Here is a 25,143-nt window from a genome sequence, read left to right on the forward strand (position 1 = left end):
ATCTTTGGAAATATCCAAGTTAGGACAGACAAGGGATTGCTGAGAGACTGTTCTAAACTAAAGAAGATTAACAAAGCATGCCAATAAGTGCAAAGCTTGATTCTGAGCTGGATTTATGTTTTGGACACCTGGCAAAACACTGAATGGGATCTGAGGATTAGAAGATAGTGAGTCAGTGTTACTTTCCTGATTGGGGTGATGACTTTGTGGTACGTGGGTGACTGTTCTTGTTTGTAGGGACTACGAAAGTATTTAAAGGTGATAAGCTCTGTCTCAAAAACTTACTCTAATGGTTCAAGAAAAATTTCTTTGTATTGCACTTTCAACTTTTCTGTAAATTTGAGGAGGGGGAAGGAATTTAAAGAGAAAGTGGTACTTAGTCTCGCCTGGGAAGATAGTTGAGCAACAGTAAAAAGGAAAGAAAGAGAAATTATTTGGGACATGGGAAAAATGGGGATGAATCTTTGTAGATTTTCTAGATGGACATGAGCATAGGGTGATCATTAACTCAGGAGATTAGCTTCTTTGGGAAATAATGTTCTTGATCAGGTGGAAGGAGAAGAGGTAAGGTTGGGGGGATCTAATTCTCCTCCTGCTCTTTCTTTTCTAAAATAAGTTATTCTTTCTCAGGCCCTTGGGCAAAAGCATTACTGGGTTAAGAAGAATCAGAAGGGGTATGATATTTTGCATTTTGGAAGGGGAAGCATTGGTATTGTGATATGCAGAACTGAAATCTGGGTCTAATTTCTGTTTCCTGCCAGTAAGTGTTGAGATGAGTGACAGTGGTTCTTGACTCCGTGTCTTTGTAATTTCACTGTGCTGTGTGATAGAATTTCCTTTTTCTTAGAAAACTTTCAAAGGAGTATTTAAGGCTGTAGGGGCACGATGTATCCAACTTACTCTCAACTCCTTTAGAGTTAGATTTAGGAGAGACAGATGAGGCAAAATATAAACAATTGGTGAATCCAGGAAAGAGTATGTAGGGGTTCCTTGTAGTATACTTGCAACTTTCCTATGAATTTGAAATCTTGTTAAAAATCTCAAGTGTTGGGGGAATGGAAATCAGTAATGGTATTGCCTTTGTCAGGCCTGAGAGAAACTTAAACTAGGAGGGAGCAGAGATGCTGGAGACTGTTGTTGTTGTTTAGTCTCTAAGTCATGTCTGACTCTTTTGTGATCCCAAGGACTGTAGCCCACCAGGCTCGTCTGTCCACGGAATTCTCCAGGCAAGAATACTGCAATGGGTTGCTACTTCCTCCTCCAGGGGATCTTTCCAAACCAGGGACTGAACCCACATCTCTTGCTTGGCAGGTGGATTCTTCAGCCCTGAGCCACCAGGGAAGCCCAATGTCAGAGATAATTGAGGGTTAACTAAAGAATTTATGAATGTGCTTCGGATAACTTCTAAAGTCAAGGATTATGCAAATTATCAAGGTCACTGTAAACTCTGTGAAAGGAAAAGACTGAAACAAGAGATGACTGGATTTGAAACAAAATAGAACAGGATTTGGGGCTATTAAAGAGTTCCTTATTCTGACTTCCACTGAAATGCTCTGGAGGTTTGAGAACATATAACTGGATAGAAACAGGTGTCATAGTTAACATGACTGCTTGATTATGATCCTGGCATTTGTGTGTTAAATTGGAGGTGTACATATCTAGTCTGATAGAATGACCTTATACCATAAGGTATAAGGAGGAAGGAAAAGTACATTAAAGCCTTTACACCATATTGTAACTTTCATGTAGGAAAGGGAGGAATAAGCATAGATCAAGTGGAAAAATTAAAACATCATTTGCTGCAGTCTTGGAAGAGTCTTGAAGGATGCTCAGGGGAAAGGGATTTGGATCAGTCCAGAGGAGTGGGCATTGGGCAAAGATAGGGAGCCATGGATGGCTCTGGAGGTAAAGAATCCACTTATAATGCAGAAGACAGGAGGCCATGGGTTCAGTCCCCTGAGGAGGAAATGGTGACGCACTCAGTATTCTTGCCTGCAAAATCCCATGGACAGAGGGACCTGGTGGGCTACAGTCCATGGGGACACGAGCTGGATACAACTTAGCAACTAAACAATAACAACAAAAGGGAACTCTGAATGCCAGGAGCGTGACATATTTGTTGGAAAGTCTCCCAGAAGGAGTCTAACTGCTAATACTCAGGCTAAGAAAATCTGTCTTGTTAAAATGGAAATGGAATTTATTAACAAATGAGTGTCCTTGGGAAATACTGTTTATGTACTTAAGTGCCCTTTCTTGGAAGTGCTATAGAGGCTAATCTCTCATCTTCTAAAGTCCATGATAGGGGCAGAGACACCATCTGAGAGGATGGCTTCAGGATCACAAATCACTAACCATTTGGAAAAAATAAAGTCCTCTTTTTAATAAGATCCCTTGACACCTGTCTGGAATCTGACTCTATTCATTCCCTTGAGACACTCGGGAAGTTCTGAGGAAAAGAGACCCTGGAGAACTGGGCTAGTCAACATGGCTTTTCCTTGGAGAGTCTTCTCATGATGTCTGAGTTTATACGTTTTCCTTCTCCTCCTCCTACAGACGTAACTTTCAGGGCCAGTGTGCGTGTCATGTGCCTCTTTTTCTCTAAGCTCCAGTCCTATCTAGAGAGAGAGAAAGTGATTATAAGATTGTAAAGCCCTGAAGAAGCACCAGGGTTTTTTGCTTTTGTAGATGCTTTCAGATTAAGTTTGCAATGTGCTTGGGTTACCTGTATGTGTGTCTTAACTTAAGCAAGCTCTAGCCCCTTGTGCTCCTGCATCCTTTTTGGGCCAGGATCTGGAGTTCTGGGATGGGAAGCTGCAAAGACATGCCAACTGGGCTCATGTCTTTAAAAAAAAAAAAAAAGGCACAGCCTGGCAGATTCTTTCCCATCCTATGATCAAGTGTTTTTCTTTTTCTGGCTTCTTCAGATAGCTATAATAATTATAGGTTTTTAAAGAGTCCCTGGCATCTTGAAATTTGTGTTTCAAGGTCTCTGGAGAGGAGGTAATAGAGTTTTTGTTTTTTTGCAAGAATAATTCGCATGTAATATTTTTTGTGAGGTTGGCCAAAGTTGCATGTTTTAAGTCCCTTCTCACTTCCTAACAAGTTCACTCCAATTTAAATAACATACATGATTTGTTGTAAATATCAGTACACTCTGTAATAGTTTCTTTTCTTGTAAATGCAGTTCTCTTTGCATCTTCAAGCTTTTTTTTTTTCTCTTTTTCTATTTGGAATGTAATCTTCCTGATTAAAACATTAGCTATTCTATCTTTTCATTGTATTCTGCTGTTTCAATGTTCTTATTTTCCCGAGGATAATCTAGAAATAATTTCTCTCTGTCTTTCCATCTTCCATTGTCTCACACTATTTTCTTCTTTGTTTTTGTTGACTGTTAAAAAATACTTGGATGGTTTCTTCCTGTCATAGAGCCACACCAAGAAAAATTTTAAATGATTTGCCCAAGACCACACGCATTTTGGTTTTCTTTCTTTTTTTTTTTTTTTTTTGGCCACCCCATGTCGCATGTGGGATCTTAGTTCCCCAACAAGGGATTGAACCCATGCCCCCTGCACTACTACTGCTACTACTAAGTCACTTCAGTCGTGTCCGACTCTGTGCGACCCCATAGATGGCAGCCCACCAGGCTCCCCCGTCCCTGGGATTCTCAAGGCAAGAGCGCTGGAGTGGGTTGCCATTTCCTTCTCCAATGCATGAAAGTGAAAAGCGAAAGTGAAATCGTTCAGTCGTATCCGACCCTCAGTGACCCCATGGACTGCAGCCTTCCAGGCTCGTCCGTCCATGGGATTTTCCAGGCAAGAGTACTGGAGTGGGGTGCCATTGCCTTCTAACCACTGGGCCATCAGGGAAGTCCCCGAGACCATGTGTTATGACGTTAGCAGATTCCACATCAGGTTCCGACTCCCCAAGTCCCAGCCAATTCCCATGCTTCCTACATCACAGTGAGCCCCTAAAGAACTGTGGATCTAGCAGTGACAGATTTGCAGCCATAGAATCTTATTTTTGGCCAAATGAGAATCTTTTTAAAAATCAACTTAGATGAGGTATATTACATTACATCCTATTGTACTATATAATACACAATGTGATAAACACCATGTTTACTGTAAATAATGTAACAAAATGCACCAATATAGGTATACATTTTGGTGAATTTTGTTAACTTTATATGACTGTGTAACTACCATCATAATCACGAACATTCCCTTTATCCCTAAAAGTTCCCTAGTGTTCTTTTAGCCAATTCCCTGTACCAATTCTGGTAACCACCTCTTGCTTTATTGCAAGCATAGACTAAAATTATATTTTCTAGAGTGTCCTATAAATGGAATCACATTGTATCCACTCTTTTATGTCTGACTTCTTCGGTTTAATATAAGGCTGGAAAGGATCAGTCATGTTGTTTGTATTAGTAATCTGCTCCTTTTATTGCTAAGCCATATTTCATTGTATAGATACACCATAAAAGTTTCAGTGGTTTTCAGTTTTTGGCTTTTAGGAATAAGGCTTCTAGGATATTCATGTTCGCTTCTCTATATGGACATGAGTTTTAATTTCTCTTGTGTAAATACTTAGGGAAAATATTGAATCATGGAGTAAGTATGTATTTATCTTTCTAAAAATATGCCAAACTGTTTTACAAATTGGTTGTACTGTTTTATAAGACTGCCATCAATATTTTAGAGTTCCAATTCTTTTGCTTCCCTGACAACATTAGGGGTTGTCAAGTTTTTAATTTTAGCCATTTGAATGGGCATGGAGTAGTATCTCAGGGTGTTACTTTACATTTCTCTGGTGGCTAATAAGGCTGTGATGTTGAGAATTCTTTCATGACCTTACTCACCATTTGTATATCTTCTTATGTAAAATGTCTATTTAAATATTTTTCCAATTTAAAAAATGTCTCTTAGTGTTGAGCTCTAAGAATTCTTTATACATTTGAAAACAAGTTTATATATGTATATTGTGGATATTTTTTCCCAGTCTGTGGCTTTCCTTTTCATTTTTCTAACAATGTCTATTGAAGCATAGAAGCTTTATTTTGATGAAGTTCAGTTTGTGATTTTGTCCTTTTATAGTTTATGCTGTTTTATTTTGTGTCTAGGGAATTTTCTCATTCCAAGGTCATGATTTTATCACATATTTTCACCTAGAATTTTTGTTTTAACTTTTATATCTATGTCTTTGATTTACTTTGATTTTTTTTTTTGTATATGGCATGAGGTAAGATTTGAGGTTTATTTTTTTCTGTCTAGCTATCCAATTGTTTGTAACAGCAACATTTGTTGATAATACTATTATTAAGATAGTTAAAACCTTTGTAAAAAAATTAATTGACCATGTATATGTGGATCATTTTTGACCTGTGTTTTGTTCCACTGAGCTGTATGTCTACCCTTATACCAGTGCTATGCTGCCTCGATTACTGTAGTCTTCAATTGCAATGGTGTAAGTTTCTAAACTCTTTTTAGAAATTGCTTTGGCTTTTGTAGTTCTTTGCATTTCCATATATGTTTTAGAATGGGAATAGGTTTTCTTTCCTGACTAGAGGATTTGGTACCCTAGTCTTATGAGGGTCATTGTGAATCCAGGCATTGGGAGAGACAATAGATGTTATTTAAGAATGACTTCCATTGAATGTGATGATGATGTACATGTGACTCCAAAATGCTGACCTTTGTTGACTGGAATAATGGTGAGGTCATCAAGAAAGACAGAAGTTAAGATAAAGAGTGCTTGTGCTTAGTTGCTCAGTTGTGTCTGACTCTTTGTGACTCCATGGACTGTAGCCTGCCAGGCTCCTCTGTCCATGGGGTTCTCCAGGCAGAATACTGGAGTGGGTTGCCATTTCCTTCTCCAGGGGATCTTCCCAACCCAGGGACTGAACTTGGGTCTCCTGAATTTGCAGGCAGATTCTTTACCATCTGAGCTACCAGGGAAGCCCAAGATGTAGAGGGTATATGTCCCAAATATAAGAGGGTAAATGTTTATTAGTTTTTGAAAAAGTAAAATGTATTATGTCAGCAAGACCCATAAGTAGAAGAATCCAGAGGATTCTTTGAGGAAAAAATTGATGATAGAAGTAGCGATCTGATAGCAATTAACATAGAGATTATAACCAGAAAAACTGAGGAGAGTGTGGAAAGGAAAAAGCAAAGGCCAAGGATTGACCAAAGAACAGCATTTCCATTACGATATAGGTGGAATGAGCAGCTTCATGGGAGAGAACTAAATTAGTGCTGAGAAAAGAGAAAACTAGTGTGGTGTCATGGAAACTAAGGTCAGAGAATGTTTCCAGGAGGCACGGTTTTCAGAAGTGTAAAATGAATCAGAGGGAAAAGAGAAAGAGGAAAAAGCAAAGTCTGACACTTTTAGCAATGGAGACTTCTTTGACATTTGAGAGAACAGTTTTGTAGGAGTGACCACGACGAAACCAACTTTCAGGGAATTACGGCAGGTGGGAGAGAAAGTCTATTTCATAATTCTAAATAAGAAAGGAGGGAGAGCAGTGGAATGATCACTGTAGAGAGCCACAAAATCAAATGTACATTCTCCACACAAATTGTGTACTCTGGCTTTTTGGTAGAGGGAACTAGTGCACTCTATTTCTTATAATTATATCAAATTCTGTGTTCACCAAATTTTTAAAAATTGATAAGCCAATTCAGCTCCTAGCAGCTGGCAGTCTCCTTTCTCCTCCTCCTCTCAACTCTGATGCTTGCATTCCCTTGTTCACAACTTGAATTTCTCTCCCCTTTTCTTGCTACAGTGGAAACTAAACCGTGTTCTCCCAATTACCTGTCTCTCTTCCTGAGTTCATTCTTCAAAAGGACTACTGAGGTCAGCAAAAAAGATTACTGTGGCGGGACTTGAGTGAACAATTTCAGTGGAGAGATCACAACACAAATTGTCCTGCAATTCTTTGAGGGTGTGATGACATGTTTGGACCACATTCTTTCTCTGAATTGAGGTTTCTAGATTCAAAACTCAACTGAAATACTGTGTAAAAGTTATTGGTGGCCCTATCACTAGATCCAGTGATGACTTATCAAAGTTCATCTTTCAGATTACTGTCTTCTGCTATATCATTGCCCCCCAAAACTTTCATCTTTATCTTTTTGTTGACCTGCACTCTTGTTCCTGGAGTTTGTTTTAAGTGGTAAACCTCATTACTGATTGGTACACAGGGCAATTTCTCTTTCCGGGCTCTCTCTTCCCTTTCCCAAAATCAGTGCTGTGAGCATTTTCTCAGAAGTCTCCATGCGCAGGGCAAGTTTGCACCTAGTGATTGTGTTTACATGTATAAACCCCACAGAGGCAACCAGAGTTTTCTCTTTCTATTCAGGGGTCATATACATGAGCTTGCTGGTCACAAAGGGGAAACTGGGCTCACTCAATTCAGCTATCATTGTCCCTTACTATGAAGTCCAATTGATGGGAATTTTCCCCTTGATGACTGCCTCTCTCTGTTGCTTTAGGACACTGATATAGCAGAATGCAGAGAAAGAACTTCACAGAAGTGGCAGAATTCATCTTCCTGGGATTCTCCATCTTTGGAAATCACCAGATAACCCTCTTTGTGGTTTTCCTCTCCACCTACATTTTCACTCTGACTGGGAACATCATCGTTATCACTGTCATCTGCATTGACCGTCACCTCCACACTCCCATGTACTTCTTTCTGAGCATGCTGTCTAGCTCAGAGACGGTGTACACGCTGGTCATCATCCCACGAATGCTTTCTGGTCTCATTTTTTATAACCAGCCTATATCTTTGGGAAGCTGTGCAACTCAGATGTTCTTTTTTGCCATCTTGGCCGCTAATAGTTGCTTCTTGCTCACAGTAATGGGCTATGACCGTTATGTGGCCATCTGCAAGCCCCTGAGGTACACAGTCCTCATGAACAAAGGAGTGTGTGCTAGGTTAGTCTGTGGGTCTTTTGGCACTGGTCTCGTTATGGCAGTTCTCCATGTAACGGCCATGTTCAACTTGCCCTTCTGTGGCACTGTGGTGGAGCACTTCTTCTGTGACATTTACCCAGTCATGAAACTTTCTTGTATTGATACCACTGTCAATGAGATCATCAATTATGGTGTAAGTTCATTTGTGATTATTGTGCCTGTTGTCCTGGTCTTCATTTCCTACATCCTCATTATCTCTTCCATCCTTAAGATACCCTCAGTCGAGGGCCGGAAGAAGACCTTTGCCACGTGTGCCTCTCACCTCACTGTGGTCGTTGTCCACTACGGCTGTGCTGCCATTGCCTATCTCAAGCCCAAATCAGAAAATGCAATAGAAGAAGATCTTCTTCTCTCTGTGACCTACACCATCATCACTCCCCTGCTGAACCCTGTTGTTTACAGTCTTAGGAACAAGGAGGTCAAGGATGCCCTGCGTAGAGCTGTGGGCAGAAACAGTTCTTAACAGATTGAATTGTTTTGTCAAAAGACCTTTGGCTCAATGTAATGTGTCTACTCACAAACATGCCACGATAGAGAAGTTCATCAAATACAGTGTTTGTGGAGAATAATGCCAAAGAGTTGAAATGCTTTTCTTTTTCATGCTCTAGGGGCAAAGCAGAAAGCAAGGTTTTTGCTCTGATGAATTTTGTTACCAGATACAAGAATCATTCCAAGCCAGAGTAAGACTACTTGTTTCTGTGCCTGAGGAGTTCTGTTTGGAGACCTCTGTTGGCCTTGATTTTACCTGGCTCCTCTCAGGCAGTCAGACTCTTGATGTAGTCTGGTAAGAAGATGTGAGAAGAGGCAGCTGGAACAGATGTGGAAGAGGTCTTAGGAAATGAAGCGACAGAGACAGCCCAAGGACGGCTTTCATTCTCAGAAGCTGAGTCACTTGCCCTGTAGCAGTCATTTCAGAAAGGGTTTTCTTAACTCCTGCTGATTGAAAAATGAAGAGCCTCAGAAAAGGGTAGCATTTTTTTTTTTTAATAAGAGAGAAGTAGGTTTTATTAATCTAAAGGCTTTTTTTTGGCCAAAATAAACTATAAGCATTTATAAATTTCATAAAAGTACTCTACAGTATTAAAAATGAGGATATAATAACACAGAGAAAGGGCATTAAAAATATAGTAACCAGGAGAGTATTGATAGAAAGATAGAAAAACGTTAATGGCACAAACTAGAGTCCAGAAAGAAACCTGTACCTATATGGTTAACTTTGTTTTCTTTTTCTTTTTTTTAAGAAACAAAGGCAATTCAGTGGAGAATGGAAACTGTTTTATCAATCCATGCTGGAACAACTGGATATCTATGCGCAAAAACACCAGTTATGATCTACATCTTGCACTTTATACAAAACTGACTCAAAAATATGGTAGAATTAAATGTAAAATCTAAAATTACAAAACTTTTAAGAGAAAATATTTGTGCCTTTATGTTAGGCAAAGGTTTATTTTTTGTATGACACCAAAAGCACAGTTTATAAAAGATAAAAAAGATAAATAACCTCATCAAAATTAAGAATTTCTACCCTCAGAACATATTACTAAGATGAGACAACAGCTTAGAAAAAATTTGCATTTCACAAATGTGAAAGGGATCAGATCTGGAATATATAAAGAGCACTCAAAAAAAAAAAAGCACTCAAAAGAAAGCAAACAATCCAAGTTATAAATGGACCACAGATTTGAACAGATATTTAATTGAAGATTAATTAATGGCAAACAAGTACATGAGAACATGTTCAATATTAGCCATTAGGGAAACGCAGATTAAAATCACAATGAGCTACCATCACACATATTAGCATATGCAAAATTAAAAGCAATGATGACAAACATTATGATATGGAAAAATTTTGTGAAGGATATTGTTTTTAGGCATGTCAAGGTATCAGTCAGTTCAGTTCAGTTGCTTAATCATGTCTGGTTCTTTGTGACCCCACAGACTGCAGCATGCCAGGCTTCCCTCTCCATCATCAACTCCTGGAACTTGCTTAAACTCATATCCATTGAATCGGTGATGCCATCCAACAGTTTCATCCTCTGTCATCCCTTTCTCCTCCTGCCTTCAAACTTTCTCAGCATCAGTATCTTTTCCAATGAGTCAGTTCTTTGCATCAGGTGGCCAAAGTATTCATCTTCAGCATCAGTCCTTCCAGTGAATATTCAGGACTGATTTCCCTTAGGATTGATTGGTTTGATTTCCTTGCAGTCCAAGGGACTCTCAAGAGTCTTCTCCAACACCACAGCTCAAAAGCATCAGTTCTTCGGCACTCAGCTTTCTTTATGGTCCAACTCTCACATCCATACATGACTAGTGGAAAAACCATAGTTTTGACTAGATGGACCTTTGCTGGCAAAGTAATGTCTCTGCTTTTTAATATGCTGTCTAGGTTGGTCATAGCTTTTCTTCCAAGGAACCAGAGTCTTTTAATTTCATGGCTGCAGTCTCAATCTGCAGTGATTTTGGAGCTCCAAAAAATAAAGTCTGCCACTGTTTCCACTGTTTCTCCATCGATTTGCCATGAAGTGATGGGACTGGATGCCATGATCTTAGCTTTTTGAATGTTGAGTTTTAAGCCAACTTTTTCACTCTCCTCTATCACTTTCATCAAGAGGCTATATGTTAATATGAAAATATGTTTGGAAGTAATAAGGTCAATGCATTAGAAATATCTTTCACATATAATTATACATAATTATATATTCAATTGAAATTTTATTATAAAAACTTAAACATCCTGTTGGTATCATGAAGAATAGTTGTCACAGATAAAGAATAACTGAAACAGTAGTAACTGATTGCTGAATAACGACTTCATTCTCATCTTGTCACTTATTATTATCCATCCATGTTAGTTCCTTGGCTCCTTTTCATTTCTATGTGTCTCTCTTCATTATTCGAAATCAAAGCAAAAATCTCTGTTGTTCCCTAGAGGCTAAACTGGGAGAAAACATATTGGTGGCTGTTCTCTGTAACTGTACTTTTATCCAGATGCACTTTTAATAAAGACTCTTCTCTATTCAACCTATGGAAGCTTTCATACTTCTATTTAGTAGCTAAAGTGGCACTGAAGTAGTTGTCTTAGATATTGGCTGTTTTGATTCCAAAGGCTAAGGCAAATGTCATTGGAATTCACTTTTCTCAGAAAATAGTGCAGACTTCATCCTTCTCTCAATACTAATGTATAGAAAAATCAGCATATTCATGCTACATTATTTTATATCCTCAATGATTAAGGTTGTAAGAATATTTTTTTTGTGCATCTTATTACTAGTTTATCTCTGCTCTGAGGCAGAGCTGTGAGATATGAAGAAACATTGATACGGACACCTGTCTTTTTTGCACACTCCTGTTGTGATTTCATCCCCAGGTCACTTCCTGTCCCTTCCTTTCCAATTTTATTTCTCTGTTCTGAAATATGCAAATAGTACCATTGCATCTTCTGTATGACTGTAATTTACTCTCTGTTGCATAGGTCTCAATGTGAGGAGATCAGCAGGGCTGGGGTTCCTTGTCCAGTGTCCTTCGTAGCAGGCTCTCATAGTTGGGTGATGTCATAGCTGACATCAGAGTCTCGATGGTAACCATCACTGGTGTCCCTCTAGAATAGGTTTCTCAATCTGAGGTTCATAGTGCCTTCAGGAGTAGTGTTTATAAGGGCTTCAGGGGACTTTTGAACTTTACGGAGTTATTTACTAAATTTTGTGCTCAAGTGTGAATGTGCCTTTTCTATCATAATCTCAAAGAATTTTCTTTATTTTTCCCCTTAAATCCTAGCAGAGACATACTGCAGAATCCAACTTCTCTCTTTTATAGACCATTTGCTTCCATAATTTTCTTAAACTCTTTTGGAGAAGCATTCTTTAACCCTGTTTATTTTTGTCTATGTGGGCACTGCTATTTTTCATTAAGCTGGGGAAATGGAACATTTAAGTGGTTCTCACCTGGGAGACTGAGGGGTCATGGCGGGTAGATAGATAATCTGAAGGCACATGTGGATTTACTGAGAGGCTTGCAGTTCAAGGTGGGAGAGTAGAAGGACTTGCACTTGTCTCCTATGAGAGCACCAAAATGCAACTAGTTGTTGAATAATCACTGAAAAGAGGACACTGGAACCCACCAAAAAAAAGGTACCACACCTCCGAAGACAAAGAAGAGGTCACAGCAAGGTGGCAGGAGGGGTGCAGTCATGATAAAATCAAATCCCATACCCACTGAGTGGGTGACCCACAGACTGAAGAATAATGAAACCAAAGAAGTTCTCCCACTATTGTGAAGGTTCTGAACCCCACATCAGTCTTCCCAGCCTTCAGTTCAGTTCAGTTCAGTCGCTCAGTCCTGTCCGACTCTTTGCAACCCCATGAATCACAGCACGTCAGGTCTCCCTGTCCATCACCATCTCCCGGAGTTCACTCAGACTCACGTCCATCGAGTCCGTGATGCCATCCAGCCATCTCATCCTTGGTCGTCCCCTTCTCCTACTGCCCCCAATCCCTCCCAGCATCAGAGTCTTTTCCAATGAGTCAATTCTTCACATGAGGTGGCCAAAGTACTGGAGTTTCAGCTTTAGCGTCATTCCCTCCAAAGAAATCCCAGGGTTGATCTCCTTCAGAATGGACTGGTTGGATCTCCTTGAAGTCCAAGGGACTCTCAAGAGTCTTCTCCAACACCACAGTTCAAAAGCATCAGTTCTTCGGTACTCAGCCTTCTTCACAGTCCAACTCTCACATCCATACATGACCACAGGAAAAACCATAGCCTTGACTAGATGGACCTTAGTCGGTAAAGTAATGTCCCTGCTTTGAATATATTATCTAGGTTGGTCATAACTTTTCTTCCAAGGAGTAAGCATCTTTTAATTTCATGGCTGCAGTCACCATCTGCGGTGATTTTGGAGCCCCCAAAAATAAAGTCTGACACTGTTTCCACTGTTTCCCCATCTATTTCCCATGAAGTGTTGGGACCAGATGCCATGATCTTCGTTTTCTGAGTGTTGAGCTTTAGGCCAACTTTTTCACTCTTCTCTTTCACTTTCATCAAGAGGCTTTTTAGCTCCTCTTCACTTTCTGCCATAAGGGTAGTGTCATCTGCATATCTGAGGTTATTGATATTTCTCCCGGCAATCTTGATTCTAGCTTGTGTTTCTTCCAGTCCAGCATTTCTCATGATGTACTCTGCATAGAAGTTAAATAAGCAGGGTGACAATATACAGCCTTGAAATACACCTTTTCCTATTTGGAACCAGTCTGTTGTTCCATGCCCAGTTCTAACTGTTGCTTCCTGACCTGCATACAGGTTTCTCAAGAGGCAGGTTAGGTGGTCTGGTATTCCCATCTCTTTCAGAATTTTCCACAGTTGATTGTGATCCACACAGTCAAAGGCTTTGGCATAGTCAATAAAGCAGAAATAGATGTTTTTCTGGAACTCTGTATGTTTTTCCATGATCCAGCGGATGTTGGCAATTTGATCTCTGGTTCCTCTGCCTTTTCTAAAACCAGCTTGAACATCAGGAAGTTCATGGTTCACGTATTGCTGAAGCCTGGCTTGGAGAATTTTGAGCATTACTTTACTAGCATGAGAGATGAGTGCAATTGTGCGGTAGTTTGAGCATTTTTGGCGTTGCCTTTCTTTGGGATTGGAATGAAGACTGACCTTTTCCAGTCCTGTGGCCACTGCTGAGTTTTCCAAATTTGTTGGCATATTGAGTGCAGCACTTTCACAGCATCATCTTTCAGGATTTGAAATAGCCCAACTGGAATTCCATCACCTCCACTAGCTTTGTTTGTAGTGATGCTTTCTAAGGCCCACTTGACTTCACATTCCAGGATGTCTGGCTCTAGATTAGTGTTCACATCATCATGATTATCTGGGTCGTGAAGATCTTTTTTCTACTTCTGTGTATTCTTGCCACCTGTTCTTAATATCTTCTGCTTCTGTTAGGTCCATACCGTCTCTGTCCTTTATCGAGCCCATCTTTGCATGAAATGTTCCCTTGGTATCTCCAATTTTCTTGAAGAGATCCCTAGTCTTTCCCATTCTGTTGTTTTCCTCGATTTCTTTGCATTGATTGCTGAAGAAGGCTTTTCTATCTCTTCTTGCTATTCTTTGGAACTCTGCATTCAGATGCTTATATCTTTTCTTTTCTCCTTTGCTTTTTGCCTCTCTCCTTTTCACAGCTATTTGTAAGGCCTCCCCAGACAGCCATTTTGCTTTTTTGCATTTCTTTTCTATGGGGATGGTCTTGATCCCTGTCTCCTGTAAAATGTCATGAATCTCATTCCATAGTTCATTAGGCACTCTATCTATCAAATCTAGGCTCTTAAATCTCTGTCTCACTTCCTCTGTATAATCATAATGGATTTGATTTAGGTCATACCTGAATGGTCTAGTGGTTTTCCCTACTTTCTTCAATTTAAGTCTGAATTTGGTAATAAGGAGTTCATGATCTGAGCTACAGTCAGCTCCTGGTCTTGTTTTTGTTGACTGTATAGAGCTTCTCCATCTTTGGCTGCAGAGAATATAATCAATCTGATTTCGGTGTTCACCATCTGGTGATGTTCATGTGTAGAGTCTTCTCATGTGTTGTTGGAAGAGGGTGTTTGCTATGACCAGTGCGTTTTCTTGGCAAAACTCTATTAGTCTTTGCCCTGCTTCATTCCACATTCCAAGGCCAAATTTGCCTGTTACTCCAGGTGTTTCTTGACTTCCTACTTTTGCATTCCAGTCCCCTATAATGAAAAGGACCTCTTTTTTTGGGTGTTGGTTTTAAAAGTTCTTGTAGGTCTTCATAAAACCAGCCTAGGGATCCAAAAAGGGACTGGGAATCCTAAGGGAATCTCGCCTGAGGGCCAGCAGGATTTGATTATATACCTTCCAAAGGACTGGGGGAACAGAGATTCCAGCATTGGAGGGAGCAGACAAAATTTTGCATGCACCAAGACTCAGAGGAGAGAAGCAAAGATCCCACAGGAGACTGAACCAAAACTACCTCCTAGTGTTGGAAGGCCTCCTATGGAGGCGTGGGTTGGCAGGAGCTCACCATAGGGATGGGGGCACTGGAAATTCCCCCTTGGCATAAATCCTTTTAGAGGTTGCCATTAATCCTACTATAGAGCCCATAGACCCCAGGGCTGGGCCACCTCAGGCCAAACTACTACAGAGAGGGCATGCAACCCATCAGCAGATAATCGGACTAAATCTTCACTAAGCAAGGCCCTGCCCACCAAAGGAAGACCTAGTTTGTTCCCTCATCATTCCCTCCCATCAGGAAGCATTCACAAAACTCTTATCTTCATCCATCAGAGGGCAGACGGAAGAAGCAGGAAGCAGGACAACCTCACAGCAGTTAAAACAAAAACCATATTACAGAAAGTTAATCATGATGAAAAAGCAGAAAGTTATGTCCCAGATGAAGGGACAAGATAAAATCCCAGAAAAACAACTAAATGAAGTAGAGATAGCAACCTTCCAGGCAAAGAATTCAGAATAATAATAGTGAATATGATCCAGGATTTTGGGAAAAGAATGGAGGCAAAGATTGAGAAGATGCAAGAAATGTTTACCAAAGACCTACAAGAACTAAAGAACAAACAGAGATAAATAATACATTAGAAGGAATAATTGAAGCAGAAGAACAGATAAATGACCTGGAGGACAGAATGGTGGAAATCACTGCCACAGAATAGAATATAGAAAAAAGAATGAAAAGAAATAAAGACAGCCTAAGAGACTTCTGAGACAACATTAAACTCATCAACATTCACATTATAGGGGCCCCAGCAGGAGAAGAGAGAGAGAGAGGATTTGAGAAAATTTTGAAGAGCTAATAGCTGAAAACTTCCCTAACATGGGAATGGAAATAGTCAACCAAGCCCAGGAAGCACAGAGAGTCCCAGACAGGATAAATCCAAGGAGGAACACACTGAGACACATGGTAATCAAACTGATGAAAATTAAAGACAGAGATAAAATATTAAAAGCAACAAGAGAAAAATGACAAATAACATACAAGGGAAGTCTCATCAGGCTATCAGCTGATTTCTCAACAGAAACTCTACAAGCCAGAGGGAAGGGCGTTGTATATTTAAAATGATGAAAGGGAAGAAGTGGCAACCAAGAATACTCTACCAAGCAAGACTCTCCTTCAGTTTTGATAAAGAAATCAAAAACTTTCCAGACAAAGGTTAAGAGAATTCAGCAACACCAAACAAGCTTTTCAACAAATGCTGAAGGAACTTCTCTAGGCAGGAAACACAAGAAAAGGAAAAGATTTACAGAAAATAAACTCCAAGCAATTAAGAAAACTGTAATAGAATCACACATATTGATAATTACCTTAAATGTAAATGAATTAAATGTACCAACCAAAAGACATAGTCTGACTGGGTGAATGAGAACATGTGCATATATGCATTTCCACTTACCACATCACTCTGCTTGACCACCCCCTCCCAATTGTATGTAATTATATTGTTAAGTTAATCATGTTCCCACTATAGCTTGCAATTATAATGATCTTTATTTTTTGGCTATTGACTGTGAAAACTGATAAACATCTTTTACTATTGTGATTATGTAACTTTTACTCAATACCATTGTATCATGATTGGTCAACAGAAAAATAATGGAGATCTACATCGCCAAAACTGCCAGTTAACAGAAAGATCTGCAATCACTTTTTAAAATCCAAATGTATATCAGAATTATCTTGAAATTTTTTGAAGAATCCAAGTGACCAGGTATTGCTTTTTTTTTTTTTCCTCCAGAGCTCCAGATTCATTTCTAATGAGCAGTCATGTTTAAAAACAACTGGACTATATGATGATCTTTTACTTTTATCTGGTTTGTTTCAGTTTTTCTACTTCATATTCAGTGCTCTCATTTAATTTAGTTTATGTTCTCTAATTTCTCTATCTCTCCTTTTTTCTTTTGATGTTTTTTCTCAAGCCTTTATCAAGTGTGTAGAAGAAAAGCATTTTAAACACATATGTATATAAATATGTATAATATATATTTTTTAGAAAACATGAATGTTTACCTAACTAAAAAAATTATGACATTTTGATTCCACTTGTTTGACTTAGTATGAATAGAATGCTAGATTTATAATTAAAAAAATAGATATGCAACAAGCAAAAGAGATTTACCATTTAGCATAGGGATCTATAGTCAATTTCTTATAATAACCTATGATGGAAAATAATTTCAATATGTGTATTTGTATAACTGAATCACCTTGCTGTGCACCTGAAATACTGTAAGTCAACTACACTGCAATAAAGTATATGTGCATATATAAGAAGGCACATGTGGTCTACTTTTTTAAAAAAATGTTTATTTTTTTAAAAAATTTAATTGGAACATAGTTGCTTTACAGTGTTGTGTTAGTTTCTGCTGTACAGCAAAGTGAATCAGTTATCAGTTCAGTTCAGTTCAGTCGCTCAGTCGTGTCTGACTCTTTGCGACCCCATGAATCGCAGCACGCCAGGCCTCCCTGTTCATCACCATCTCCCGGAGTTCACTCAGACTCATGGCCATCGAGTCCGTGATGCCATCCCGCCATCCCATCCTCGGTCGTCCCTTTCTCCTCCGGCCCCCAATCCCTCCCAGCATCAGAGTCTTTTCCAATGAGTCAACTCTTCGCATGAGGTGGCCAAAGTACTGGAGTTTCAGCTTCAGCATCATTCCCTCCAAAGAAATCCCAGGGTTGATCTCCTTTACAATGGACTGGATGGATCTCCTTGCAGTCCAAGGGACTCTCAAGAGTCTTCTCCAACACCACACTTCAAAAGCATCAATTCTTCAGTGCTCAGCCTTCTTCACAGTCCAACTCTCACATCCATACATGACCACAGGAAAAACCATAGCCTTGACTAGACGGACCTTAGTCGGCAAAGTAATGTCTCTGCTTTTGAATATACTATCTAGGTTGGTCATAACTTTTCTTGCAAGGAGTAAGCGTCTTTTAATTTCATGGCTGCAGTGGTTTTGGAGCCCCCCAAAATAGTCTCATACTGTTTCCACTGTTTCCCCATCTATTTCCCATGAAGTGATGGGACCGGATGCCATGATCTTCGTTTTCTGAATGTTGAGCTTTAGGCCAACTTTTTCACTCTCCTCTTTCACTTTCATCAAGAGGGTTTTTGGCTCCTCTTCACTTTCTGCCATAAGAGTGGTGTCATCTGCATATCTGAGGTTATTGATATTTCTCCTGGCAATCTGGATTCTAGCTTGTGTTTCTTCCAGTCCAGCGTTTCTCATGATGTACTCTGCATAGAAGTTAAATAAGCAGGGTGACAATATACAGCCTTGACGTACTCCTTTTCCTATTTGGAACCAGTCTGTTGTTCCATGCCCAGTTCTAACTATTGCTTCCTGACCTGCATACAGATTTCTCAAGAGGCAGGTCAGGTGGTCTGGGATTCCCATCTCTTTCAGAATTTTCCACAGTTTATTGTGATGCACGCAGTCAAAGGCTTGGCATAGTCAATAAAGCAGAAATATATGTTTTTCTGGAACTCTCTTGCTTTTTCCATGATCCAGCATATACATATATCTACTCTTTTTTAGATTTTCCTTCCCATTTAGGTCACCACAGATCACTGAATAGGGTTCCTTGTGCTATGTAATAGGTTTTCATTATTTATCTATTTTATAATAGTAGGTATATATTTTGACACACTTTAAAATACAAAATTGTAGTAAAATCTTGTCATTTAAAGTTTACATATAACAAAAACTACCTACATATGTGTGCACATATAACTTGGATAAAAGTCGCAAATTTTAAGACCTAAAACAATGTGGACACACACATGCACACATACATAGGTATATAGTATGTAGATATGTATACAGATCAAAGTATATACAGATATGGAGAAATATGTAGATAGTGGAGATATAGGTAGTTTTTGTTATACTTATGGTCTTCTTTACTGAGGGTTTTCTGGCTTTCTTCCATCCCATCCCTTCCATTCTCTTAAGTGTTTAAACATCATTCCTGCCCCTCCTCAACACGCCTCACAGATGAGTGAATTGCCCATTACTGTTCATTGTTTACACACTTTGCATGGATTTAGACTCACTGGAGGAAGCAGCTTTTACAGCAGAAGTGCGGCAAATAGTACAAGAGTAGGTATGCCTGTGTGGTCCCAGGTCCTTCTAGTAGGATGACTCAGGAACAATGAATCACCTATGTGTGTGTGCCTGTGTGTTTCCCTTTTTTTTAGGTCTTAAAATTTGCTACTTTTCTCCAAGTTATATGTGCACACATATGTAGGTAGTTTTTGTTATATGTAAACTTTAAATGACAAGAGTTTACTAAAATTTTACAATCAATTCATAATACTTCAGTTCAGTTCAATAGCTCAGTCATGTCCGACTCTTTGCGACCCCATGAATCGCAGCAGATTGCTGGTAATGTGGGGGCTGTTTTCATTATCTTTTTCTGTTATCATAATTTTCCAATATTTCACTCTGCACATGTTTCTGCATCTTGGGTCTCTTGCACACTGCAAAACCTCTCTTGTTTCAGAACTTTTTTTGTTTAGCTTTTCTGCTCATCAGAAAAGTACCCATAATATCATATATTTATTCAGTCTCTGTGCATTTCTCAAGCACTGTGTATTGAGCAGTTAAGTAGTTCTGGGTCTATAATCCTGGACAATGCAGGGATTCTATTTATAGTTCTTCATAGTCCAATGGGAAGACAGAGAAAATAAGAAAAAATACCAAAACTTGTTATCAGCATACATATAGGATAGTTGTTTGGGGTCAGGAGTATTGTACAAAAAAAGGGAACTGATCAAAATCTATTTAGAAGGTCAAAAAATAATTCAGAGAGATGATATTTAATGAACTTTCCGTGGTGCTAGGTCAACTGAGGTCTGGGAGGGATTAGGGAGGACAATCAAGGGAAAGAAAAGAGCCTGAGTAGAGACATATAGCCTGAAAGAGCTAGAAGTACTAGCGGGTGAGTGTTATTCATCTCTATATGCTCATTGCCATGCTGATTATTAGCCTGACAAATAATAGGTGCTTAATATAATTTTATGCAGAGTACATCATGAGAAACGCTGGGCTGGAAGAAGCACAAGCTGGAATCAAGATTGCCGGGAGAAATATCAATAACCTCAGATATGCAGATAACACCACCCTACGGCAGAAAGTGAAGAAGAACTAAACAGTCTCTTGATGAAAGTGAAAGAGGAGAGTGAAAAAGTTGGCTTAAAGCTCAACATTCAGAAAATGAAGATCATGGCATCCGGTCCCATCACTTCATGGGAAATAGATGGGGAAACAGTGGAAACAGTGTCAGACTTTTTTTTTTTTTTGGCTCCAAAATCACTGCAGATGGTGACTGCAGCCATGAAATTAAAAGAAGCTTACTCCTTGGAAGAAAAGTTATGACCAACCTAGATAGCATATTGAAAAGCAGAGACATTACTTTGCCAACAAAGGTCCATCTAGTCAAGGCTATGGTTTTTCCTGTGGTCATGTATGGATGCGAGAGTTGGACTGTGAAGAAAGCTGAGTGCTGAAGAATTGATGCTTTTGAACTGTGGTGTTGGAGAAGATTCTTGAGAGTCCTTTGGACTGCAAGGAGATCCATCCAGTCCATCCTGAAGGAGATCAGCCCTGGGATTTCTTTGGAGGGAATGATGCTGAAGCTGAAACTCCAGTACTTTGGCCACCTCATGCGAAGAGTTGACTCATTGGAAAAGACTCTGATGCTGGGAGGGATTGGAGGCAAGAGGAGAAGGAGATGACAGAGGATGAGATGGCTGGATGGCATCACTGACTTGATGGATAGAGTCTGAGTGAACTCCGGGAGTTGGTGATGGACAGGGAGGCCCGGTGTGCTGCAATTCATCAGATCGCAGAGTTGGACACAACTGAGTGACTGAACTGAACTGAATATATTTTGGAAATATGTATATGTTGAATGTGTGAGCAAACATTTAGTATAAAGTCTTATCCAGGGATTTCCAGTTTTGTTTTGTTTTGATAGAGATAGCCTATTATATTCCCTCTATCTCCTATAAAGACTTCCCTCACCTAAGGTAAACAGAAAAAACAGAGTAGAAGTGATATTCTTGCGAGCATACTTGAAATAACTTCTCCCTGTTGCAGCATTGCCTACAATCAGGTCTCAGTTGTTCCGTAAACTCGGTTGACATTCATATATTTTTGTTAATTAGTCATTTAAAATTGGGTTGGGGGAAAATATCCTTCTTTAAAGGTATCTGGGTTAATACTGGGTTGATGTCTTAGCCATACCAGAAAAATAAGAAACTTAAACCTGATAGCTTGATAGCTTGACATGTAAAATCAAGAGTTAAGATATTTTTAATACTTACCTTTGAGGGGAAAAAAATATGAACCAGACTCTTACAGATCTTAAATATTCTGAAATAGGATTTTCACAGTGTTAACTCTGTAGCTTCTCTAGAGAAAAACCAGTTTCACCCGATATCCTTTCACACTCCCCACTTGCAGTGCATGATGGATTAGAGAAAATTGTTGCAGAACTACCAAGAATAAGTAGAATAAAACATGTTCTTAATAAATATAAATGTTTCCAAGAGGAGCGAGGAGGGAGGTGGGCAGCAGGGATAAAGTGAAGCCAAATTAAGACAAGTAGTATGTTGCACACAATTTTTAAAAATGCATATTTAAAGCATGCAAGATCCCAGATCAGTTTTGATGCTGCTGCTGAAGTATTTACACATGTGGAATTGTGTGTGTGTATGTGTGTGAGTATGCACATATATTTTTGTGAGGGGAGAGAACATTTGGGAGTTTTAGATGTGATGAATGCCATAGTCAAAGGTAATAATGTTTCATTTGAATTATTTTATAACTATCTCTAATATTTATGTAGCTCTTTACATTCACAAAGGTCTTTCACATTCATGATCTCACTTGATTCCAACACCACTCCTGTAAGATAAATATTACTACCTCAGTTTCAGATAAATACACTGGAGGAAGATTAAGGGATGTTCCTAAGAATGCATACACCATTAGAGATAAAAGTTGGATTAAAAAAGAAGTGAGCCTCAATTATCAATCTATTAATCCTAAATTCCATGTTCTTTCTTTATTCATATGTACAAACACACACAGAGTTTTATCAGGGAATAAGGTATGATGAATGAGTAAACTTTGTTTTACATGTTAGAGCTTCATTTCAGCCAGTATTGCTGACTCTCCCTGAAATGTTCTGATTTCTTTTCTTGCCTCTGTAAACAAGGTATATTGAACCTCATTAATATATTTCTTTAAATGTTTACCATGAGCATTTAAATTTACTTTGTGTTGTGGTTCATTGATACCTTCAGCTGAAGCTGAGCTTATATTAGCATCTTTGTTTCTGAGTTAAATGACCCTCATACACATTACCATATGTAAAATAGATAGCCAGTGGGAATTTTCTATGTGACCCAGGGAGATCAAACTAGTACTCAGTGACAACCTAGAGGGGTAGAATGGGGTGGGAGGTGGGAAGGAGGTTCAAGAGGGACATATATATACTTTTGGCTGATTTATGTGGATATATGGCAGAAATAAAACAATATTGTAAAGCAATTATCCTTCAATTAAAAATAAATAAAATTTTAAAAGACCCACATATTCCAGTATTTTGTGAATTTTGTGTTAGCATCATATAATTTATGAACTTCTAAATGATTCTGCTTGTTGCATCAACAAATATGACATGAATATCCACTCTGAGTATCAGTTAGGCATTAGCTGAAGAGACTAGACATGAGCCCTTTTCTTAAGTCTTCCTTCTCTTAAGGCTTCCTTCTTCTTAAGCCTTCCTTCTCTTAAGGCTTCCCTGATAGCTCATTTGGTAAAGAATCCACCTATGATGCAGGAGACCCCGGTTCAATTCCTGGGTCAGGAAGATCCACTGGAGAAGGGATAGGTAGCCACTCCAGTATTCCTGGGCTTCCCTTGTGGCTCAGCTGGTAAAGAATTCACCTGCAATGTGGGACACCTGAATTCGATCCCTGGGTTGGGAAGATCCTTTGGAGAAGGGAAAGGCTACCCACTCTGGTATTCTGGCCTGGAGAACTCCATGGACAGTATAGTCCATGGGGTTGCCAAGAGTCAGACATGACTGAGCGACTTTCACTTAACTTGGCTTCTCTTAAGTAACTCACAATCTTTTTACAACCTGTCTTAATACAGTGTGATTAGTGCGATACACAGAGTACCGTAGAACCTCAGAGAAGAAAATGGCCTAACTTAGCTGGTGACATCATCCTTTCATGTATTGTGTGGGCCAGGTCAAGGTGAATGAATGTGGCAAGTCAAAGCACGGTGCTATAGGGAGATTTACTGACAATTGTGCCACCTCAAAGATAGCAAGTGCACCAAGATTAATGAATCCAGGAATTTCTACAATGTATATTTCACAATGTCCAGTATACAATTAAACGCTCAACATTGAAATAAACAGACAAATATGACTCCGTGATTAAGGGAAAAATAGTCTATAGAAGTAAATTTTAAGATGGCCCAAATTAGTAGTCAGGTGCTTAAAAAAAAGGCAGTATATACATAGATTCAAAGATTTATAGGAAAATATGTTCTTGATGAGCAAACAGATGTGGAATCTCAGTAAGGAAATGAAAACTGTAATAAGAACTTATAGAACAGGAAATTAAAATATTTGAAATGGAAAAATTTACTCATTTGCTCAACAGCGAACTGGAGTTGGTAAAAGAAAGGGTTGGTTAACTTGAAGGTCAGATTCAATAATTTCTACTGATCTAAGAACAGAAAAAAGAAAAATCTCAATGATTTTTACACAATATAAGAAGTCTAATTTCCAAGTGATTGGAGTCTCAAATAGAGAACAGAATGGGTCACAAAATATCTGGAGATGTATTGGCCAAATTAATGAGAAATACAGAGATCCAAGAATCTCAGTGAATCTCAAGGAGGACAAATAAAAAGAACACCAAATCTAAGTACATCAGAGGTGAATCTTTAAAACCAAAAATAAATAAATCTTGATAGTCACCAGTAAAAGTGGTATACTACATGTAAGGGAACAATAATAATTTCACTGACTTCTAATCAAAAATGATGGAGACCAGAACAGAGTTAAATGGCATTTTTAGTGTTGTCAGAATTCTATATCCAGTAAAAAATATCATTCAGAAATTATATGTATGTGAATATATTTTCAGATAATTGAAAATTGAGATAATTATTCTGTATCAAAAATGCTAAAAGAAGTTCTTAAGGTTGAAGGAATATGGCACCAGATTGAAGCTATAGATTTATAGAAAGTACTGAAGATCACTGGACATAATAATATGTGGGTAAATAAAGATATCTTGTTTTTCTTTCAGTTATTTTAAAGGATATATTAAAGAAAATATTATGATATAATATTGAGAGGCTAATAATGTATACAGGTATCATATACATGACAGCTATAGCATATAGAAAGATAAGTGTAACTGTACTGTTATGAGATGTCTTCGTTTAACAAGAAGTGGTACAATTTTAACTAAGAAAGATTGTAATGAGAATGCATATTCATAGAACAATAATGAAAAGAATAATGCAATCAGGCATACCGATGAAAACAATACAGAAATAAAATAGTAAAAATATTGAGGTATTAATATTTAAGAAATATATTAATACTTAAGAAAAAAAAGGAACAGAGGGATAGCTAGCAAATAAATAGAAAAAAATAGCAAAACATTAGACTTAAATTCAGTTGTATTAAGAACTACATTCAATCTAGATATATGGTTGACCCTTAAATGACATGGGGATTAAGGGTACTCAAACACTCCCTACCCCTACCCCGTCCCAGCAGTTGAAAATCCATGTATAACTTTACAACTGGCACTTTTTAAATAAAATTGTATTTATTAATTGTATTTACTTCTGGTTGTGCTGGGTCTCCACTGCTGCTCACAGACTTCTAGTTGCAGTGAGCAGAGGCTACTCTTTTGTGGTGCATGGGCTTTTCACTGCAAGGGCTTCTCTGATTGCAGAGCACATGCTTTTGGCACTCGGGTTCAATAGTTGCCACACGTGTACTCAGCAGTTTTGACCTGCAGGCTCTAGGGAGCATGGGCTTCATTAGTTGAGACAAACAAGCTCAGTAGTTGTGGCTCACGG

General features: G+C 38.7%; 1 protein-coding gene across 1 annotated transcript; it reads left to right on the plus strand.

Annotated features, from left to right (window-relative positions):
• The first annotated feature begins 7,513 nt into the window (after nt 1-7,513).
• OR10J5 (olfactory receptor family 10 subfamily J member 5) lies at nt 7,514-8,443 on the plus strand. The gene has a single exon (XM_068965905.1). It carries the CDS (start codon nt 7,514-7,516, stop codon nt 8,441-8,443), a length of 930 nt encoding a protein of 309 aa, XP_068822006.1.
• The last annotated feature ends 16,700 nt before the right edge of the window (nt 8,444-25,143 follow it).

Source organism: Capricornis sumatraensis, chromosome 2 (assembly GCF_032405125.1).
Source record: "Capricornis sumatraensis isolate serow.1 chromosome 2, serow.2, whole genome shotgun sequence".
NCBI lineage: Eukaryota > Metazoa > Chordata > Mammalia > Artiodactyla > Bovidae > Capricornis > Capricornis sumatraensis.

Bases quoted from the DNA above. Each gene is read 5' to 3' on its own strand.
- OR10J5 (XM_068965905.1), top strand. From the start codon at position 7,514: ATGCAGAGAAAGAACTTCACAGAAGTGGCAGAATTCATCTTCCTGGGA.